The sequence below is a fragment of the Trachemys scripta genome, chromosome 17 (assembly GCF_013100865.1).
Source record: "Trachemys scripta elegans isolate TJP31775 chromosome 17, CAS_Tse_1.0, whole genome shotgun sequence".
Taxonomy (NCBI): Eukaryota; Metazoa; Chordata; order Testudines; family Emydidae; genus Trachemys; species Trachemys scripta.
In genome coordinates this window covers 6,746,208-6,762,871 of record NC_048314.1, presented here as the reverse complement: position 1 = coordinate 6,762,871, position 16,664 = coordinate 6,746,208, and the positions used below count along the sequence as shown (strand labels likewise).

Sequence of the window (16,664 nt, the reverse complement as noted above, 5' to 3'; positions counted from 1 at the left end):
TGTGCTTGAAGGGAAGGGTGCATTCACCCCAGTTAAGTTAAGAAGCTGTAATGTACTGACCCTTTAAGAGAACAGCAAACATAATATCATCTGTGAATGAACAGTGATATGGGCTGTGCATTGCAGAGAAACATCTGAAAAACCCAGGGGCTGGAGTCAGGGCTGGCTCCAGGCACCAGCTGAGTAAGCTGGTGCTTGGGGCGGCAGATTGTTGGAGGCAGCATTCTGCCCGATCCTAGGGCGGCACGGCCGCTTTTTGTTCTTGTTCCGCTCTGGCCACCCTGTAGGGGGCGGCGGGGCGGAGAACCAGAGCGCCCTGCAGGGCAGTCCTCTTCCTTCCCTCCCCGCCGACCGGAGCGGAGCCCTCGCAGCAGGAGGCAGCACAGCGGGAGGGGCCGCATGGCAACGTCCCTGCTGTAGCCCTGGCCGCCCTCTTCTCTCTCTCTCCTGCCCGCTCCCTCCCAGCCGGTCCCCTTGCACCCGCGCTCTGACTGCGCCGCAGGTTGTTTTTGTTTTTTTTTTGCTTGGGGCGGCCAAAAAGCCAGAGCCGGCCCTGGCTGGAGTTCACTGGTTGTTACCTGCTAGACAAGGTCTGGGCCAGGAGAGCCTTGAGGAGTTTGCTGGTGAGGACGACAAACTGGAGTGGCGGGGAGCTAACAAGCCTAATCTCCAGCAGAGAGATAACAGCACTCTCAGCTTGGGGTACTCCAGCAGCAATGCTCCTTTGGTATTGGAACAGAGATTTACCAGTGCTGGAAGTGTCAGACAGCCTTACGGGACTCTCAAGGGCAGAGGCTGGGAAAAGTTCCAGAAAGGTTACAGTTATTTTCTGTTTATTTCAGGTGAGGAAACAGAACCAAGGAAGTGTAAAAGGGAGTGGACATGCTGAAGGCAGCAAGGGCAAAGAGAGAGCCCTCAGTGAGCACACAACTCAAACTAGAGTTACAGACGTCAGAGGTGGGAATCTGGGAGAGTGGGACAAAAGGATGGAAATGACTAATAGAGAAAAGGACTGCGACCCCCAGAAGTAGGAAGCCAGCCAGAGAACCAGACCTGAGAGCCAAGGGAAAGGAGGCAGAAAACCAGCAGCATGTTACAGGGCTGGTTTATGATGTCAGCGATCACAACAAAAAGGGAAATTTAATTTTTCCATTCATTTAGGCTGAAAGAAAGAGCTCCAATCAGAACTGTGTCTTTGAGCTACAGAGCCGTCATGCTTGATGGCAGCCATTAACACCTTTCAGCACACACGTATTATGAATATGATCAGAGGTAGTTTGTGTCTTGAACCACAGGGGATATACAAGGAAGAGATAGAGCTACCACCATCACCACCACTTACACCTCTGTATGGGTGACCTGGATCCGGACACTGCTCCTGCTACTTCCACAGTCCTACCAGAGCAGGTGGAAAGAGTGGGTAGAACTAAGGCCCCATAGGGACCAGCACAGCTGATCTAGTGCAAAGGGTGTTGTGATTTGCTGCTGGTACAGACGATGACAATTGGGCCAGTAAAAGCAAAGACAATGATCGGCCTGTGATATCAACCGATGTTAACCAAAAGGGAGCCCAAATTGTTTAACAGGAAATCGTGAGCTACACATTGATCTTTGAGTTTGGACAGCAAGTAGTTTGCCAAAGTACAAATAATTCAGAACTTCGGGGAGTGAGAAATACAAGCTGGAGACTCTGCGGAGGGTGAGTCGGGTAGGTTGTGGGCACATTCCGATCCTTTCATAAAGGAGGGGACAGCCAAGGATGTTGCAAGACATCCCGTTACGGGGGGGAGGGAGGGGAAGTCCTCCCTGTTTGCAAGAACTGTGAACATCTTAGAACAAAAGTGAGCAATTAAGTAACTGGATTAAGTTTCTTTCCAGTATCAGGAAACTCTGTCCCAGCCAATGAACTGGGCAAACATCAAGAATTTTTGACAATGAGGCAAATTTTGCACCTTTACACCCGGTGCAATCCCACTGACTTGAGTGTGGGGGTTGTGGCAGAAATTAACCCTCCGCTTTGTTGATTTCTCCCGTCGCTGGTCCACCAAATGTCTGTGTCACAGCTCCACAGGATCCGTGCTACGTCCCAGCTTTTGACCAGCCCCTTGGAGGAGCCCCTTCAGTGGGCCAGAGCCACAAGGGGGCCCACTCTTCGGCAAGGGTGGACCACGCAGCCTCAGTTCCTCGGAGACAGAGTCTCTGGACTGCAGAACTCCTGTTTCACACCATGAGTCCGGCCCAAAGCGTCCAACGGAGACAGGCTCCTGTTCAGACACTTTTTGCCCTGCCCCAGGGTCATGCACTTCAGCAATATTTGCAATGACACCAGGCAGCCTTTCAAAACGGAGTAGGGTTTATTAGTTACTGAACTCCAGCACTGGGAAGTCCACAGAGAAACAAAGGTGAAGACAGGGTTCAGACTGGCCAGCACCAGGGCTCTCTCCAGCCAAGCTCCATCTCCCTCTGGGTCTGTCTCTCAGTGCCAGGTGAGAGTTCCTGTGTCTCTCCAAAGGCAAACTCTTAACACAGCTCCTTGCTACCTTTTCGTCCATTGTCCTTCTCTGGCAGAACCTGCGCTGAGTTTACATGTTCCCCGTTGTTAGGTGTCATTTGTTCAGTCCTGGGGGATGGGGGTGGTTCCCATAGCAATGGAGGATCTGGGTCAGTTTCCACCAGTCCTTAAGGTTCCATTCGTGACCCAAGCACCTCATGTGTCATAGAATATCAGGGTTGGAAGGGACCTCAGGAGGTCATCTAGTCCAACTCCCTGCTCAAAGCAGGACCAATCCCCAGACAGATTTTTACCCCAGTTCCCCAAATGGCCCCCTCAAGGATTAAGCTCACAACCCTGGGTTTAACAGGCCAGTGCTCAAACCACTGAGCTATCCCTCCCCGCAAACCACTGTCCTCATAGACTCATAGACTTTAAGGTCAGAAGGGACCATTATGATCATCTAGTCTGACCCCCCGCATGATGCAGGCCACAAAAGCTGACCCAACCCCTTTCCCTTGACTCTGCTGTTGAAGTCCCCAAATTCTGTGATTTAAAGACTTCAAGTCGCAGAGAATCCTCCAGCTAGTGACCCCCGCCCCATGCTGCGGAGGAAGGCGAAAAAACTCCAGGGCCTCTGCCAATCTACCCTGGAGGAAAATTCCTTCCCGACCCCAAATATGGCGATCAGTAGAACCCCGAGCATGTAGGCAAGATTCTCCAGCCAGACCCTCATTGGCCATTGATACTATTTATCAGCGATGGCACGCTGTTGATTTGACTAAAATCACGTTATCCCGTTAAACCATTCCCTTCATAAACTTATCTAGCTTAATCTTAAAGCCAGACAGGTCCTTCGCCCCCACTGTTTCCCTCGGAAAGCTGTTCCAATATTTCACCCCTCTGACGGTTAGAAACCTTCGTCTAATTTCAAGCCTAAACTTCCCCGCGGCCAGTTTATATCCGTTCGTTCTCGTGTCCACATTAGTACTGAGCTGAAATAATTCCTCTCCCTCCCTGGTATTTATCCCTCTGATATATTTAAAGAGAGCAATCATATCCCCCCTCAGCTTTCTTTTGATTAGGCTAAACAAACCGAGCTCCTCGAGTCTCCTTTCATACGACAGGTTTTCCATTCCTCTGATCATCCTAGTGGCCCTTCTCTGTACCTGTTCCAGTTTGAGTTCATCCTTTTTAAACATGGGAGACCAGAACTGCACACAGTACTCCAAATGTGGTCTCACCAGTGCCTTGTACAATGGAAGCAGCACCTCCTTATCCCTACTAGATATACCTCGCCTAATGCATCCCAAGACCGCATTGGCTTTTTTCACTGCCACGTCACATTGCCAACTCATAGTCATCCTGCGGTCTACCAGGACTCCGAGGTCTTTCTCCTCCTCCGTTACTTCCAACCGATGCGTCCCCAGCTTGTAACTAAAATTCTTGTTAGTCATCCCTAAATGCATTACCTTACACTTTTCACTATTAAATTTCATCCTATTTCTGTTACTCCAATTTACAAGGTCATTCAAGTCTCCATGCAGAATATCCCTATCCTCCTCCGAATTGGCAATACCTCCCAACTTTGTGTCATCCGCAAACTTTATCAGCCCACTCCTACATTTGGTTCCGAGGTCAGTAATAAATAGATTAAATAAAATGGGACCCAAAACTGAACCTTGAGGAACTCCTGTTCTGCCTTGGGAGCATTTCAACCCTTTCTGCACCCACTGGGTAGCAATCCCTAGTCAAGGGAGTCACTGTCATGCATATCATTCATATGTAGGTTACAGAAAATTCCCACTTTGTCACGGCCCTCTCCTCTCAGAGATCTCCTTAGAACACACTTCTTCCAGGAACTCTTCTGGTTTACATAAACTAGTTCCCTCTGTCACCTTTTCCTTCTCAGTTTCACAGTTTAAGTGTATTGGGGTGGAGAGCTTATCTTACTCTGTGGTTTGCAAAGTGCTGTGTACATTTCCTACACTACAAAAATGATTAGTAATCGTGATAACACATGAAAGTGTCCCTCATGCAGTAAAAGTTCAACGTGGCCTGAATCTCATAGCTGAAACTCTCCTATAAAGCACACCCAAAGCCAGATTACAGGAACATAAGTGGGTCTGAGTTTTAAAATTAGGTCACCATGGCTACTGAGTGACTACATGGGTCTCATTTTCCCCTGAAGCAATCTCATGGGAAAGAGAATGTGGAGGATGAATGGATGAGGAATTGGGAGGTGGAGTTTACTATTTTATTTATTGACTATATAAGGCTTGTGTTGCCCTGAAATGCTGAAGCAGAGAGACTGGGACAAGAACACAATTGGAGCTGCCATTGCAGAGGAAGCATCTGCTATGGGGACAGCGACACAGCAAACCCTCATCGCTTTACTCTCCATAGCAGCAGTGGTTGCCAAGGCAGAAGACACCTGCCCAGGTGAGAGAGAGAGACAAATCTGCTACTTTCAAAGATCTGGTCCTTCCTACGTCTTCCTTTGCACAATTGAGAGCAAAGTAGATTTGAATGGAATCTTTATAGACTTTATTTTATAACCTCTCTCCAACGTGGCTGGCCTCTTCGGATAGGAGAGAAACCCCAGGGTATCTAGAATTAATTATCATCAGATTTTCCAGGGCAAAAATAAACTCTGAAGAGAAGGTAGTTTGCAGTTGTAGTATAATTGCAGCATTTCATTGTCTAACCCTCTCTAATCAACAACAGTGCTGTTCAAAGCATATTGCTGGCATGCTGTATTAGATAACAGATCTGTGGGACTCTATACACAGGCATTTTGAGGTCTTTCTTGAACATGCTATCCACAGAAGAGTGCTGGAATTTATACAAGTTGAGTCTCTCAAGAGCATTAAAAATTGCACACAGCCATCCATTTAAATGCCATAACAATATCTGAATTGCTACAATAGAGAAATACAGAATGAAATTCCATCCTTCATGAGGTCTCTTGTGCCTCAAGATTGCAACACGTCAGCAAGTTAGGGAGGACCCACATGGTTTTGGGGAAATAAGCCAGCCTGAGTTTCAACACACACACACACATACACACACACACCTCTCTTGAACCAAATCTAACTTTTCTGAAGTTTGAGTGAATTTCCTGGTTTCATCCAAGACCAGAAGCCATATTAATACGACACCACAAGAAAACCTATTTCATGTGAGATTCTGACTTGGCCCAAATCAGTGAGTACAAGAAATCTCAGCAGCTCTTGCTTAATTTCAGGGCCTAGGAGATCGATACATTTCAGAGAACCACCCATGATCTGTGGTTCTCCCACTGCTATCTTAGGATCAGCCTATCTTTGAAGCGGAACCAGTTTAATAAATACATGTAGATAGAGTAAAAAGCAACAGAGAGTCCTGTGGCACCTTTAAGACTAACAGATGTATTGGAGCATAAGTTTTCGTGGGTGAATGCCCACTTCGTCGATACATCCGATGAAGTGGGCATTCACCCACGAAAGCTTATGCACCAATACATCTGTTAGTCTTAAAGGTGCCACAGGACTCTCTGTTGCTTTTTACAGTTCCAGACTAACACAGCTACCCCTCTGGTAGATAGAGTAGTAATTGATCTGTATAAACAGTTCTTTTATCATCATCTTCACAGCAGTATATTGTGTATTTCATTTCTGAGAGAGAGATGATTATTTTTGCATTTATAGCTAACAAAGGAGATCTGTGGGTTCTGATCGGGATTTGATCAGGAGGCTGGATGGTCCCATGGTTTGGTCACTAACCTAGGAGGTCGGAGAGCACGGTTAAGTCCCTGCCATGCCACATACTTCCTGCGACATTAGGCAGGACCTACCTCACAAGGGGGTCATGGGGATTAATATATTAGACTGAAGTGCTCAGTTGCTGGGGCAATAGGGCCCTACAAGTACCCAGAAATGGGTCTGGCGAGGTTCCCCACCGCCACCACCCTTTGAAGACGGTTCAGCTCCCGAGACTCTTACAGGAGTCATTTGTTGATTTGTTTGTTACTCCAGAAGTGAGGATAGTGGGACTCAGCGGTTCCGATAAACTCGCCGTTCTCCAAGGATGCCCTGGCATGGCTGGTGCCGCAGGACCCAAAGGTGACCCAGGAGCTGCAGGACTGAAAGGTACATTCCCAGGCGCCGAATGAGAACCTGATTCGAGTGATGAGGAGGATGGATAGACGTGTGAATGATTTCTTTATTTTTTCTTCATTTTAATAGTTTCTTGACATGAACCACTGGAGAAAGCAGACATGAACAGTTCTGATACCAGCTTAGTTTGGGGATTTCTATGATTTGATGTTTGGGTTACTTAGGGATCTATTGTATGTCATGTCTTCTCATAGCCAGCATTTAGCAACACTGTCTGTAACTCAGCTCTCTTTTGGACACTGGTTTTGTTTGTTTTAAAGAGTGGCTGTACTAGGATTAGAGTTGCCAACCCTCCAGGACAATCCTGGAGTCTCCAGGAATTCAAGATTACTCTTTAATGAAAGATGGTCATGTGATGAAACCTCAAGGAATACGTCCAACCAAAACTGGCAACCCTAACTAGGATGTTTATAACAAAAGTAGCCAAGCTGTGTAGAAAACAATTAGTCACACCAAATACCTCCCACATCTCGACCTTCCTAAAACCTCAGCTAACCCTGAACGTACAAACTACAGTCAAGAACCTGGCTGGCTGAGCCCAGCAGCACAATCTGAAGCTTACCAGCCTGCATATCTAACAGCCCATGAGGAGGACTGCTTTCCAAAGGCAGGAGCCAGTTACAGAAGGTTTGCCAAGAATAGACTGTAGTCCTGTTTTAACTAGAGTTAACTGATTAATAGCAGTTAATTGGCAATTAGCACAACGTGGACCCTAGTCTAAATGCTCCACAAATGTTTGTTCCAAGACAAGTGTTTGTGGCTCAGCCTAGGATGAATGACAAAATATTTGTGCCCAGTAAACAGGTGATCATGCCCAGCTTCCTCAGTGGCTCTTCCACCCTGAAGAGTGACTTAATACTGTCCAAGATAAGCCATGCCCATGGTCATCTCCTGCTCTGACATGGACTCTGGAGCATGTACCAAATGCTCTTGATATGGATTTCCATAGATGGAAAAGTCTTCACCCTGGAAGAAGCCCTATTCTGTCCCAGAGGGAAAGCATTCTGGATGTAGTCACCTGCCTGACACTCTGAATAACCCTGCTGGCTGAGGTCTTCTGGATGCTTTAGTAGAGGAGGAGAAGTGTCTCTCTTTGTTAGCGCTGTGGTTGAAGCTAAGAAATGCAAAAGTCTCTGTATTCCAGTCCATTAGATGCAGTCTGGGTCCAGCACTAAAGGCACTCTCATCACCTCCCCTTCTAGTACATCCATCACGAGTGCCATGGTGACTTGTGAGGACCTCTGGGCAACAATCTGTCAATGATTGGGCAACAGAGCGATTATCATTCCTCACTAAGCCACTGGCAGAGTTGACCCATAGTTGAATAATACAGAGTCCCGTTTGGTCCATCAACTTTTGATATCAGGCCATGCACAGAGGTACACCACCAGAAGTGGCATGGGAGTAGTCCCTGGAGGTGCGATGTTGACCCTCAATGGTGTCACCCTCCATTTCCAACACCATCCCAAAGACAGCATCCAGAGCATGCCTGTAAACAGGAGTTTAGCCCCCAAACCAGCTAGGGTAATAATCCATGTCATGGGAGCCTTGAGATCCTGAGCCAACACACTAGAGTTAGCATGGATCTGCCCACCGAGGCCACCAAAGACAATAATAAGCGTTCAGTCCTTGGAGGAGATACCCCCATCATAGAAATAATTGCCTTAACTATCCCGATTACAGTGTAAGACACTCACTCTGCAACAGACATGAGCTTAAAAGAACTCTGCTCTCATAGTGTGTCCATTTCCCCCGACTGGCAATTCACAATGGAAACACAAGGGGTGCCATGGATAGAGAAATGAGCTGTTTGTTTCTTGGGGACATCATTCATGTATAGCGTATTGTCCCCACCATGTGGGACCTAGAAGACAATCTAGGCAATAAATATTGGAGCCGCTAGCTGCTAAATCTTTGAGATATTCATAGGGTCAGATTTACAAAAGAGCTCAGCTATCACTAAGGTATTGAACTAAGTGGCCAAGAGGGAGGGTTTTTTCGTTTGTTTTTAAAGGCCGGAATGCTGGATGTGAGCTATTTTGAAATTTAGCCCATCAAGATTAAACATTCAGGGTTACTCAAACTTCCCACTGTGTGGGAGTGTTGCTGTGAAGTCAAAAAATTTGCTGCCAGAGCATTTTTCAGGCAGTCATTTGACCAAAACAAAAATAAATAAATAGCAAATATAGCATTTCCATTCATTTCTTTATCTCACCCATCACCATGGTATCTGGGCATAGTTTACATAGCTTAACAAGTTCATTAATGTTTCCAGTAAGAGCAACTTCTTCCTACATCCTCTGGCTTTAAGACAGAGGACAAAGAGGGAACTCCCAAATGTAACATGTGTGGAAGAAAAACTCCATGTCTTAGTAAACTATGTCAACATTTGTCTTGTAAGATATTTAGTCTCTTTCTCTGTGTTGTGTAGGTGTTCAGGGAACACAGGGAATCCCTGGGAAGGCAGGACCACAGGGGCTGAAAGGTAAAGTAACCAGTAGAAAACCTTGTGCTCTTGGAAGGTGATAGAGATAACAGCCTCTGTCCTAAAAGCATTTGTGTCTTCTCTGCAAGGAGTATGTGCTCCTTTGGGGGCACCTGGCATTGGCCACTGTCAGAAGACAGGATACTGGGCTAGATGGACCTTTGGTCTGACCCAGTATGGCCGTTCTTATGCTCCTTTGAATGTACAAGGTGGCCAAATCCCAGCCCCTCTTTTGTAGCCATGAAGGGCCATGCACAAAAATGAACGGGTGCAATTTTCTGCCCAGGTAGCAGGGGCAGAATACCAAGAACCCACACAGGGCTATAAATGCCCTGTGCCTCATGGAACCCTGCTCCAGAGGATCTCCTGCTATGGAGGGAGAGTAGGGACAGGACAGGGAGAGTGTGGGCAAGGGCAAGATTGAGGGTAGATCTAGCAGATCAATGGAGTGGTGGAACCACTGGCCATTCCCCAGGCTGGGAGAAGGAGCAGCAGCTTGATTGGAGGTTGTAGTAGTGATCAGAGAACACTCCATGGCCTGGCGAGGATGCGGTGAGCTCCTAAGCCAAACCTTTGCCATAGGTCTTGATCATGGGAACAGGATTTGCCTTCAGCTCTGAGCTTACAACTCTGAGATGCCTGCAGCTCTGCTAATCCTTTTCATTCTCTTATCAGGGGACAGAGGTGTTGCTGGTCCCCCAGGTCCAAAAGGTGAGAGGTCAAATCATTCTTCTTGTCTGGTTTTATGAAGCCACATTATCTAAGGTGATGGACTGTGACAGCTAGTAGCGTCCAGGATGGGCCCAACTTTCACATGTGCCAGGCCTTATCAAGACTTCCAAGTCCTGCCTTTGGAGACTGACATCAACACCTAGGCAGGCAGAAGGGGCCCTCTGAAATTCTTCCTGGTGGACACATTCAGCAAGATACTTCAGCAGGATTCTGCTTCAGTAATTCCATTCATAGCACATCCATGTCATACACTGGGGCCATGTTTCCAAGCTTGGATGCCTTAAAGCGAGGCATTGCTTAAGCCCTACACAGATTAGGGTGTCATCGCCAAGTATCACAAGGATTTGACCCTGTGTTGTTTCTTTAGGTGATAAAGGATCTCCTGGAGCACCCGGAACAATAGGTGAGAACCTCTGCCCTCTTTCATACCAAGAGCCCCGGTAGTTTCATCTTTAAAGTGCAGCTCTGAGCTAAAAAGGAATTCCTTTGAAGTAACACAGTGGGGTCCCATTGGAAATTTGATTAGTTTACAAGTAAAAGGTTCCCCCCCACACACACACACACACTTACCAGCCTTCCCCCCCCCCCCCCCACACACACACACACTTACCAGCCTTGCAAACTCATCCTGAGATCTGAGAGTCATGCTGGGTTCTTCCCTTTTTGTTCATCACCACCAGTAACAAGTGCCTTCATTTGTACCTGGGGAATACTATAGTGTTCAAGTTGTGCCCTTAATCAAGTCTATGCTGTCCTATTGATTTTGTTGGGATTACACAATTCTAAGTGACCAGAGTTTAGTAAACAGTACTGTTGATGTGGCACCAGAAGAAGAGTCTAACACCCTCTACCACAGAGGTGGTAACATGAATAAAGAGCAATTTTAAGAAGTTTGTGTATTCAGAATAATATCTATTGAGGTATTGACAGAGTCAGAAAGGGCCATTTGTACATAGTCACTCTTCAGAGTAGAACTGTATTTAAAAGCATAGGACACAAACAACAAACTGATTCCCCTTCCCCGCCCTCCCCCCGCAATATTTCTGTAACATTCATAACTGAAGTGAAGCCTGCCGAGTGAAACATTTTTTAGCATAACAAACATGTCAACATGTGGCCATCCAAGTGTTGTAACAACTCCCCTAATTACACACAGATGACTTTTTGGCCAGTGCCAGAACTCAAGTACCAGGAATATTTCTAACGTACAAATTAATCAAATTTGAGGCAGCACCATTCTGAGTAGGGGTTTCAGTTAAAATGATCCAGTTAGCCCATAATTCCCATCCCCATGTGAATCCTGGGAGAAAGGCCAGTTTCCTGCTTAAATAAAGAAGTATCCTTCTATAAGAGATGGGATGACTAATAACAACCCCTTGCTCCCCTATAGCTCCTTACCTCCAAGGATTACAAAGAGCAATTAATAGATCTAAATTCTTCTAATACCCTGCCAACGTTCCCTAGTGCACAGGGGGGATGCTACATTCTGAGGGTCCCAGGTGGAGGAGGGCTGGTGCAACCTGCTTCCCCATTCATGGCTGGCCTGCTCCACGGTCCAGCAGAAACAAACAAACAAACGAGGATGAGCTCTGTGCCTGCTTTTTACCCACAAGCTATTTGCACCCTCAAGGTACTCCGGTGTGTCTGTAGAATTCCCACAAGTGCACAGACTAAAATTGACCCTGGCTGTTGCCTAACCCTAGGACACCCTTCTCATCTAAGAAGGGCAGGCATCTTGCAACTCCTCTCCCTTGGTGGGAATGCATCATCCAGTTGACAATGAAAGACCCACCAAGGAATAATGGCTCATGAAAATACAAACCCAGCAAACTTAACACTGAACTTATGCCACTGTTTGTGCATCTCAAACCCAGAGGCACGTAGTCGTAATTGACAAGCATTTTTATGCTAGACACCATGAGCAGTTTATCGAGTCACTCCTTTCTGATTTCATTTTCCTGCACAGGACAGCGAGAGCTGGACAGCGTACAGTGTAAAAAAGGTGAGTGTTTCCTGGAATTTCTGCTCAATCAGTTCATTCTGCTCCGGGGACACGGAACCTCGCTTCAGAATGCAGGCACATTTGATTCTCCCCCCGCTGTTGTAGGGGTCGTGGTGTTTGTCACAAATCCCTGGCCATGACAAACACACATATCCATTTCAAATGAGCTTTGCCATTGGATATTGTCTTTAAAGAACCTGCCTCAGTTTCAGAGCTAAAACCATGGAGTGGAGTTTTCAGTAATTGCACTCACCCAAGGTATGAGAAGACTAATAAAGCCAGTACCAATGTGAGGGCTACAATACACAGACATCAGGCTGATCAATGGGATGGTTGCATAGATTGATGCCCAGGCCCCCAGACAGTTGAGAACTGAGGATTTTTCTGCTCTTCGTCAGCTGGTTTTGTTCTTAAGACACTAGACTGGCACTTAGAAGATCCAAGTTCAATACCTGGCTCTGTCACAGAGGTTTAGTTCCAGTAAAGTGGGCTTTGTGATGTCTCTTTATCTGTGTTTTTGTTCTAGAAAGCTTGCAATAATGTTGAATTTTAATAAGTATTTTAAATTCTGCTTCTGCCCAGGAGCAAAAAACTGCAAGGAGCTGTTAGCTAGAGGGAACACCCTGGGCGGCTGGTACACCATCTACCCGCATGACTGTAATGCCATGACCGTGCTGTGTGACATGGACACTGATGGTGGGGGATGGACTGTAAGTGAGAATAACGTGTACACAAATATCAGAGACAGAAGCTTGTTCTGCAGCATGGTCCCAGGATGCGAGAATGTGGGTTCTTTGCAAGCTAATCAATAGCCCATGACACTGAATGACATTCCTATGGATTTCGCTGAGGTTAGGTTTAAATTCTTTTGAAGAGACTAGTTTAATTCACCCTTTTCGTAAGAGCTGATGCAAAGGACTTGTTATTGAATACTGCCACTAAGCTATTGCCTGGTGGGCCATAGTGGCCTGACCACCAGAGGGGGCGGAAACCAGAGAAAACATAGGAGCTGTTCTTGGAAGGAGCTGTATCAATATTTAGTTTATCATCATCTACACCAAAAGGCCGTAGTCCCTTTTCCCCATAAGTTCTCCTGCCTCTCACGCTAGTCCAAAGTTTCCTAGGGAAGCAGTTCCCCGGCCTGTACCCAGCTCTCCCCAGCCTTAGTACCTTTCCCCCAAAGGCAATTGCCTCTCCTGCTGCTCCTTTCTGAGGCGGTTTTCCCTGTAGCTCTCCTTCAGCGTTCGCCCTGCACATTGTCACTCCTCCTCGGAGATTAGGTGGGTCTGGGTTATATAGGCCCAGAGCCCTCCTACTCCCAGCAGTCTCTGAGGGGATTGGTTAATTGGAATCAGCTGCTTAGGTTTCCCTTCCTCCTCCCCCCACCCAATCACCACCATGTGACCGTTCAGTCTGTCAGATATATTTTCAATGCTGTGGATAGGGGATTTAGATGTACCATTCTTCACGGTGAACATTTACCCAAGAAGGGCTGAGCGATTACTCAACTGAGACTGAAATGGGTAGTTGATGTACCTTTGGAGACTGGGGGAGGGGTCTTTTTTGCCCTTTTTCACCCAGCTTTTATTAAAGGCAGACACCGCTCTTCAGTTTCCTACATGAGCCCCTCTCCTTTCCCTGTAGGTTTTCCAAAAACGGGTAGATGGTTCCGTGGATTTTTTCCGTGATTGGGGTTCATACAAGAGAGGTTTCGGCAGCCGGCTGTCAGAATTCTGGCTGGGGAATGACAATATCCACCTGCTGACATCCCTTGGTAAGAAATCACGGATGCAGTTTTTCAGTCTAATCCCTCTTCCTTGCAGGGAACAGTGGGACACGCTAACAATGGTGAAAATAGTGATAAGGGGACTGAGCCGGTTTTTGACGACCCTGATGGGAAAAGCTGCTGAAGCAGAGAACGCTGTATCTCTAATGGAGAGGCTGGATCATTTAAAACATAGAAAGGTCTTTAAAGAGGCTGTCAGCCATCTGATGGCTGAAGCACGCAGGGGCACTAGCGAACTTCAGGGAAGGAGATGGCTCTGGATACTTGGGGCCAGACTCTTCTTTGCTCTGCAATGCAAACTGAGTGTAAAATGCTCTCGTTCTGACTTGCCCTGGTGTAAACGGTTACAGAAGGGGCAGAGCGATGGAAAAAAATCAGACTCTCTTCTCAGCAGGGGGTCAGATGCTTCGGCACTGTTTGCTGCTAGACCAGTGACATTGTAGGGTAGAAGTCAGTTTGGTAACGCCAGCCCTACTGCAAATATCGCGCTGAGTCAGGCGCAAAAAGATTGAGCACATTCTGCTTTTGCACTGTGTTTCATGATCACATTGTTTTTAACAGGAAACCATGAACTCCACATTGACCTCAAAGACTTTGAAAACAACACGCAGTTTGCCAAGTACAAGTCATTCAAGATTGCAGGAGAGACGGAGAAATACAAACTGGTTCTTGGAGACTTTCTTGGAGGCACTGCAGGTAGGTTCTGGGCAGCGGCGGCTCCAGGCACCAGCGCTCCAAGCGCGTGCCTGGGGCGGCAAGCCGCACGGGGTACCCTGTTGGTCCCTGCGAGGGCAGCAGTCAGGCAACCTTCGCTGGCATGCCTGCAGGAGGTCCGCCGATCCCGCGGATTCGGTGGCAATTCGGCGGCAGGTACGCTGAATCCACGGGACCAGAGACCTCCCACAGGCATGCCACCGAAGGCAGCCTGCCTGCTGTGCTTGGGGCAGCAAAAAAGCTAAAGCCGCCCCTGGTTCTGGGCATGTCTTATATCTTTCACAGCACAAGAAAAACAGGCCCAACCAACAGAGAGAGATGACACCTTGTGGCAAAAGCAAAATAAATTCCTCCCTGGTTGTCATAACTGTTTAATCACTTGGGGGAGGGGGGGGAAATGTGCATCTAAGACACAGGATCAAATTTATTTACAGCATCTGGAAACTCAGTTCCAGGCAAGGAAACACTGACAGAGGAACTGGAAAACAGGAATCTTCCCTATAGCATTGGAACAAATGCTGGATTGATTAACACCGTGCAATCAGTAGGGTCGCAGAGGTGGTAAATCAGCACCAAATGCGGCCCATTGTTTTTGTATTTAGCCTCCAAATCTCTAAGATGATTTCACTAGCGACAACTGGAATTTTAGGAATTCTGAACCCACTTGAACATCGTTGATTTGAAATTCCATCAGGGCTCTATTAACCACTTGTCTGGTTAGGGACGTCTGTCCGTAATGGCGCACCAGAAAAGAAACCCTAAGGCGGCGAGGTGGGAGGCCAGTGAGGTCTCTGCTCTAAGCTACAGCGTTCATGTACTCCCACTACCACCACAGACGCGCTGAAGAGATGCAACGTAATAGCATTCCCAAAGCACTGCGTTCTTCTAGTGACTTAGCGACCTCATTCCCAAAGCACCTCTTGTAATGGTGTGAAATCACGGGGCAATGTGGTCACGCTGCTGAGTGAGAAGACCCAGCTTTCCCCATATTGAGATGAGTATATTTAAGAGTTGTTGAGTACCCGCACAGCCCCACTAAAAGTATGTGTAACCCGCACACCTCCTTGGGTGTGGTGTTCTGTCCCATCAAGTAGCACCGAGACCACTTAAAGCTAGGGTGACCATATTGCCCTATTCTGAATATGGGACACCTTGTAAAATTGCTCATATTCAACAGGAATCAATCAGAACTATGTAGTAGCCGCTCCCGCCCCCCCCCCCATGCTATAAAAACTCCAGAGCCCAGCAGGGAAAGGGGGGCCCCAGGGGTCCAGGGGGGGCAGCCTCAGGCATAGGCATAGTATGACTTCTATTTTGGGGGGCAGGGGCCAGCAGGGCTCAAGACAACCCCACATGGCGGGTCCAGGGAGGGAGCGCCACCCAGGGCTGGCTCTAGGTTTTTTGATGCCCCAAGCAAAAAAATTTTTGGCTGCCCCCAGCCCTGGGCTCCCCCTGCACTCCCCTGCCACCCCAGCGCTGGGCTCTCCCCCACACCTCACCCACACCCCCCTGCTGGGCTCTCCCCCACCCCACCCGCACTCCCTTCTAGCCCAACCCTGGGCTCTCTCCCACCAGTGCTGACTCTGCCCGCTCCCCGCTCGCCTCCAGCCGGTCCAGCACTGGCAGGGTTGGGGTAAGCAGTGGGGCTCCCGGGCCCTCTCAGCCCAGGGTCCCCCCAGCTAGGACGTCCGGGACCCAGGAGGGCAAAGCCGGGGGACTGGCCCGGCAGGGGGCTGAGGAGCTGGGGCAGGGCAGCCTCAGAGGGAGCGGAGCCCCAGAGAGCGGGACGCGGCCCCGCACAGCAGTGCCCTGGGCACCGGTGCCCTCTATGGCCCCGCTGCTGCTCCTGGCTGCCCTGCCCCAGCCCCTGGGTAGCTCGACTGCTTCGCCCAGCCCCGGCTGCCCTGCCCGAGTGTCCCGCGCTCGGAGCCCACCCGGCCATAAGGTGCAGGCGCTGCTCCCCAACGCGAACCGCAGTGGCCCCAGGGCGTCCCCCATGCAGGACGTGCTGCTGCTGCAGGGCCAGCTCTAGGCTTTTGCCGCCCCAGGCGTAAAAAAAGGCTGGCTGGAATGTCGCCTCTGAAAATGTGCCGCCCCAAGCATGTGCTTGGTTCGCTGGTGCCTGGAGCCAGCCCTGGCGCCATCTTCGCCCCCTGGCTCACCTCAGGAGGCCACCCAGCCTGTCTGGGCTGGGACAGGACGGAGGGAGGCACAACCAAAAATTATAACTCAAAGGTGTGGGGGGGGGGTCAGCTCAAAAAGTTTGAGAACAGCTCAGGGTGCAGGCAGGGGGTAGC

At 48.5% G+C, this 16,664-nt stretch overlaps 1 protein-coding gene across 1 annotated transcript in view; it reads left to right on the top strand.

Moving 5' to 3' along the window:
* Positions 1-4,802: 4,802 nt before the first annotated feature.
* LOC117867262 (ficolin-2-like) overlaps positions 4,803-16,664 on the top strand; it is a 16,816-nt gene continuing 4,954 nt past the window's right edge. The window contains exons 1-9 of the mRNA XM_034752143.1: positions 4,803-4,933; positions 6,508-6,621; positions 9,080-9,133; positions 9,809-9,844; positions 10,233-10,268; positions 11,832-11,867; positions 12,450-12,577; positions 13,512-13,641; positions 14,215-14,349. Coding sequence (XP_034608034.1) covers positions 4,852-4,933; positions 6,508-6,621; positions 9,080-9,133; positions 9,809-9,844; positions 10,233-10,268; positions 11,832-11,867; positions 12,450-12,577; positions 13,512-13,641; positions 14,215-14,349 — 751 coding nt within the window. The 5' untranslated portion in view covers positions 4,803-4,851. The remainder of the gene's footprint in view (positions 4,934-6,507; positions 6,622-9,079; positions 9,134-9,808; positions 9,845-10,232; positions 10,269-11,831; positions 11,868-12,449; positions 12,578-13,511; positions 13,642-14,214; positions 14,350-16,664) is intronic.